The sequence below is a fragment of the Suillus subaureus genome (genome assembly GCF_016647635.1).
Source record: "Suillus subaureus strain MN1 chromosome Unknown BJ212scaffold_526, whole genome shotgun sequence".
In the NCBI taxonomy this organism is placed as follows: Eukaryota; Fungi; Basidiomycota; class Agaricomycetes; order Boletales; family Suillaceae; genus Suillus; species Suillus subaureus.
In genome coordinates this window covers 6,731-12,227 of record NW_024539082.1, presented here as the reverse complement: position 1 = coordinate 12,227, position 5,497 = coordinate 6,731, and the positions used below count along the sequence as shown (strand labels likewise).

At 46.5% G+C, this 5,497-nt stretch overlaps 1 protein-coding gene across 1 annotated transcript; it reads left to right on the top strand.

Moving 5' to 3' along the window:
• Window positions 1-207: 207 nt before the first annotated feature.
• BJ212DRAFT_1417850 (uncharacterized protein) lies at window positions 208-1,031 on the top strand. Its single transcript, XM_041337577.1, has 3 exons — window positions 208-340; window positions 382-449; window positions 513-1,031. Exons 1-3 carry the CDS (start codon window positions 283-285, stop codon window positions 684-686), a joined length of 300 nt encoding a protein of 99 aa, XP_041184904.1. The 5' UTR covers window positions 208-282; the 3' UTR covers window positions 687-1,031.
• Window positions 1,032-5,497: the final 4,466 nt, after the last annotated feature.

Sequence of the window (5,497 nt, the reverse complement as noted above, 5' to 3'; positions counted from 1 at the left end):
TTGAGAGGAAGAACTGTCCATGAGTGAATGAATGTCAGACGTCAAGCCTTCGTCGAGGTCCGGTGCTCGCCCATTTTTGTGAAACACACGAAATGAGTCGAAAAACACCAGACTGAGATAAGGTCCAGCACTTGGGGAGTGATATCACGTGACTACTACAAACAACACTTCTAAAGACGGAATCCGGATCACACTTTGAAGTTTGCACGTGCCACGGACACAAGTGAGTCGACCATTCGCAGCTGGCGGCTATACACATCTAGCAACCCTTCATGAATCAATATGGGGGCTTACTACGACGAGATCGAAATCGAAGATATGGCATGGGATGAGGCAAAAGGTGTCTACCATTATCCCTGCCCCTGTGGTGACCGCTTCGAGATCTCTCCAAGCAGCTCACCAACTGCGAGGACATCGCAACGTGTCCGAGCTGCAGTCTAATCATCAGAGTGTCTATGATCCAGTACGTTACGTGGATCTTCTTCAGTGAGATGCACTAACATGAACAACAGCTTGATTTTGAGGACGAATCTCCAGATGATGAGGGGTCTGCATCACAGGAAAGCGAAGAGGATGAGGAGGAAAGTGACAACAGCGACGATGACCAGTTCGAGGATGCTCTTGAGAAGCTTACTTTAACTGAACCCATCGGCAGCGTTGGTTGCAGCAGCAGCATAAGAAATTGATTTCCTTACTCATTCCCTCTCGATGATGATGGTCTATGATGCACTACGATATTAATGCATGTACGTCATCAACCTCTATGAATGCTCTTGCTAATCACAATTCATTTTTCGACATTAGTACTCTGAACATATAATATTCTCATGTGAGGTTCATTGTCATCGATTGACATGAATGGGAATCAGTTTCCTTCATAGCGCGGATACAAGGGTCGCTCATACTGGGTAGATCTCCCTATACTAGAAAGTGCCCTTTAAATATCAACTTTACTTTTGGAACTTGCAGAGTCACAGATACAACCAGTGAATCGCGTCAGAATTCACGACTTAACCGAGTCATGTTACAAGCCGCGATTAATAGCGTGATTGGGCGTATTGCCTCACTAACGAGCACGACTGGGGGGGGGGTCTCTACCCAGCGCTAGTTCTCGCACTGACTCGTTTTAGAGAACTGTGGCTGACCTCTGTTCACAAATTTTATCTTCCAGCCTTCAGTGAGGAAGGGTTGGGTTTGAATTTTTCTTGTATCATTTGACTTATCAAACAGTACCCTCTCATATATTACCCCTCAGAACGTTTAACACTCGGATGGGGGGCTGGGAAGGAGCCTGGAGTAATACATAGCGCAAAATGATATATAGTAATAGGATACACAACTGGAGTTAACATTAATTAGACGAGAAAGAGGGTGGCTTCAGAACTAAGACCCTATACAGACGAAGTCTCATTTGACAGTGACGACAGTGCTTCTTGAAGATAATTTATCACTTCTTCTACTGACGGACGACCCTCCTTTGCCGTTGACCAGCACCGCCGCATGAAATCCAGGTGATTAGGTTGGATCCCGATGGAGGAGTCGATGGGCTCTATGTGTCTGAACTTAGCAGAAATAATATGTATGGCGGTCTTCAGCCAGCAGTAAGGCTGTTTCCCATACAGGACCTGCACACAGGTGATATTAGTGTCACTAGCAAGCCAACGAGAGACTACGAGCCTGAAGCATGATACCGCCGAGAGCATATATGTCGGTAGATTTAGTTGCACATTGTGTAGGCTCATCTTCCGGGGGGTCAAGGAGCTCTGGAGCGACCCAACGTACTGCACCGATGTGGTAGGAAAAGGCGGGGTTGGTTTGCACCAAGATATTTGAGATGCCGAAATCTGCAAGACGAGGGGATCCATCGGCAGCGACCAGAACATTATTCTACGATCACTATAAGATGACTCCACTTGCATGACACGTATGAACTTACGTCGGTGAGGTCACCGTGTATCACGTCGCGGTCGTGGACTGCAGACAACATAATTATATCGGTCACTTCCATAGTCAATCCATCACTCACGATACTGGAGCCCCTCGGTAATCTGTTTAAGCTATTGCACATGTAGTAAGTTTCCCCATTCAGCTTCGTGAATGAAACTCACCAGCAGAAGCCTATCGACCATCGAGAGGGTCTCATGGGCATTAAGGTAAGAGTTTAAAGTCCCGTTCAGCATCCAGGGGGAAACCAATGCGCGAAATGGGCCGAACTGCTCTACAGTGCCATACAAGGGCAATACATATTGGTGCTCCAACGCAGCCCATATAGTTGTCTCGCGGTCAAGGTTCTGCATCTCCAAAGTTTAAATATGCGGTCGTCAGACTAGACCCCAATATACCTTGTTGATTTTAACATATTCACGATTACTCAGGTTTGGGAATCGTGGGGATTTGACCGCGACCTGAAGTCACAATAAGGGTATGCAGAAAAAGTAAGTTTATGAAATACCTCATACGAACTTGCGCCGCAGTTCCATATACACTTGTAAACATCTCCAAGACCACCCGAGGCAGTTGGGTAGCTGGTTTGCCTGAGGATATCACTTGGTTTGATACAGAGAACACTACTACTGGTCAATGTTTACAAAGTCCTTCTCTGAGGCAAAGAAACGACATACGAGTCTCTGAGTCAGACGTACTAGGGAAGCGTCCATTGGAAAATTGATCATCGGAAGTGTCGACAATCGGGGACGGGCTTGAGGGAATACCATCAACCACAATCTGAACAGGGGATGCTTGGCGACCAGATGCACGACCAACCTGTCAGAGTGAGATGAATGGATGGCTCCACGACTGGACAATGTCGACAAACGTACAAGACCAAATAACTGTTGCAAGCGGTTGAGCACGTTCATTGTCGGCGGGAAGTCACAGTGAGAAACAGTCCTATTCCTTAGCATTAATAAACTGCATCTTATATGCAGACAACATTGTGCGACAACATCGCCAAAGTTACTGCCCCACCGATAATTACGTGGAAAGAAAACTGCCAGTGCGTAGGATCAAACGAGGACACCACGACTGGTATTAGTCGAAGTACTTAATATTGTGGATGAATCAGATCGAGAATGGAGGTTGTCCTCCCACTACAAAACGCCCATTTCAGTACCTACAGGAGTCGAGCGGGAAACCTACTAGTGCTTATGATGGGCGGCAGACAATGAGATATCTTGAACAGTGCGGTCAGGGATATGAATAACACTGGCGTTTGCTGAAAAGGGCAGTAACTGCACGAGGCAATATCTGCTTTCAGCGCCCTTGTTAGTTACTAAAAGACAAACCTCGAGGCGAAGAGATAGAACTTCAAGAATGTTCGACTGGCGATATTATAATAGTTCAAACTTCACCAGGTTACAAAACATAGTTCACACCAGTCAGCCGTTCAGTGAGAGCCCTTTCAGTCTCAGTTGGGAAAAGCAAACGGTTGCACCGAATCGATCCGTCCCATTTCGCCTGCACCAATAGTTTTCAAACCACTTATCTGTTCCTATATTAATGGGGCCTGCACAAGGCCTGCGAGGCATCTCTAACGCTCACACAGGGTCCGAAAGAAACGTACCCACGTATGTCAAGGTTTGAGGTGGAGACACGCCGCAACGGCCTGTGTCCATCAACGAAATTGGCAACCGGGCCATATTGAAATCGCGAGGTTTCATGCAATGTGACTCCGAATCATCTTCATGCTCCAGGATACAGAACAAACTGGGGATGTAAGGTTGCCTGGCTTGGGTAAACTGCCATCACAACTGGTACAATTGTCTTCATATCATGACAGGTGAGGGCGAGGTTTCGTATTTCTGAATCTTGCTTAATTCGATCATCCAGCATTGATTCTGCTGCCAGACTCATGAACTGGTCAGTTTTCCGCCTTGATCGGTCCTAAATGCTTTCCTTCGTACGTACATTTAAATCACCAATGTTTGCAGCCATCTTTCGCGCTTGAATGACAAGACCGCGTCTCGTGACTGTTGTGTAAAACACGATCTTTAGCTCATGAGTGGCACGACATCTACACAGCTGGAAATGTGACAAACCCTGAAGACTTCACACGTAAACCTAAATTGAACGTTTGCAGCATGCAAAACTAATGCTAATTGGTACGTACCTTCATCATGGATGATTACCTCTCCAAGGGAAGTTTCAGAGTCATTGTTTAACACTGGTTACTAATACTACGCAGCGGATAGAGAAGGTGATTGGCTGGTGCACAAGGTTTACTGTGGCAAGAGATGGCTGAAGAGACGTCTGCCTGCCTTCCAGGCTCCCCGTGGTCCTAGGAGCTCCCAGGAGGCACCAATTGTTTCCTCGGGTAACTGGTCAAGAAAAATCAGCATCGCCCAATAAACCTATCCATGTTCATTAACACTCACGTATTAAGTACAAATGCTGAGTGGATGAAAGTTGAGGTAAGTAGAAGTGACTTCCTGGTAAAGAAATTCGAGCTATTACTCATATACTTACATAATAGAGCGTTTTCGCTAAGTGACTTACGATGTGAAACGACGCAAGCACGTCATACTATACAGACAAGTGGTATCCGACATTTATGCGCATCGTCATAGTATGCGCTAGTGAGGGCTGGGGCCCGGGGGTTGGGATCGAGCTCGGACTTCAATACCACACCAGTTCTAGTTCGTCAGAATCGTCACTGAAAAATTCGGCAAGTTATAAGTTATTTCTCTGCGCTCCACTTGTTCTAGTTAAGTGTAAAATTGACAAGCCGTAAGTTAATGAAATCCTTGATAAATCACCTAGCAAAAACGCTCTAATAACTCCCTAATTAGCTCTTTCTAGCGCAGTGGCATGATCTGATCCTAGAAAGCTCAGAATATCGACGGCAGAGGGGCGACGTCCTGCATCACTCCAGCATTTCTCGATGGAACTCCAGAAAGAGTCTACGTCGTGCGGACTCGACGGTCTTGTGGGCTTCTTACCCTTGAGTATCAGGACAGTAACTTGATGATCGCTTCGCACATCTGCATAGGGTGGTCGACCTGTCATAACCTACGGGATCTTAGTCGCAAACCAACGTAACTACTATGGAATGCCTCAAACCTGAAGCATGATGCATCCAAAGGAATAAATATCGCTGGCTGGCTGTGGAGGAGTTGATAACTCTTCGTTCTCGGGCACCTTGAAGAGCTCTGGCGCAGCCCACCGCACGTTGCTCCTGATGTATGAAGTCCCTGAGAGCTCGGAACACATTGCGAGGATTCCATGGTCTGCTACGTGGGCATTGTGGTCCAAATCTATCAGAATATTGTTCTGCCGTTCCAGATCAGAGCTAGAACGTGGATATCAGATAACTATCACGTACGGCAGTAAGGTCACCGTGAACAACACCCTTCGAGTGGACTGCAATGTTGTTACTCATTATTCTTACAAACTATTGAGAATTCCACACACGGTAGCTGATGGCTGCAGCGACTTGCCGCAACTAAGGTTCTAATGAATACCATGATATACGAGCGCTCCTGAGAAACAACTCACGATC

Excerpts from the sequence above, each read along its gene's own strand:
- BJ212DRAFT_1417850 (XM_041337577.1), top strand. The coding sequence starts at position 283 with ATGGGGGCTTACTACGACGAGATCGAAATCGAAGATATGGCATGGGAT. Across the intron at positions 341-381 it reads GGCATGGGATGAGGCAAAAG|ATCTCTCCAAGCAGCTCACC; the intron begins GTGTCTACCATT and ends GACCGCTTCGAG. Across the intron at positions 450-512 it reads GCTGCAGTCTAATCATCAGA|CTTGATTTTGAGGACGAATC; the intron begins GTGTCTATGATC and ends CATGAACAACAG.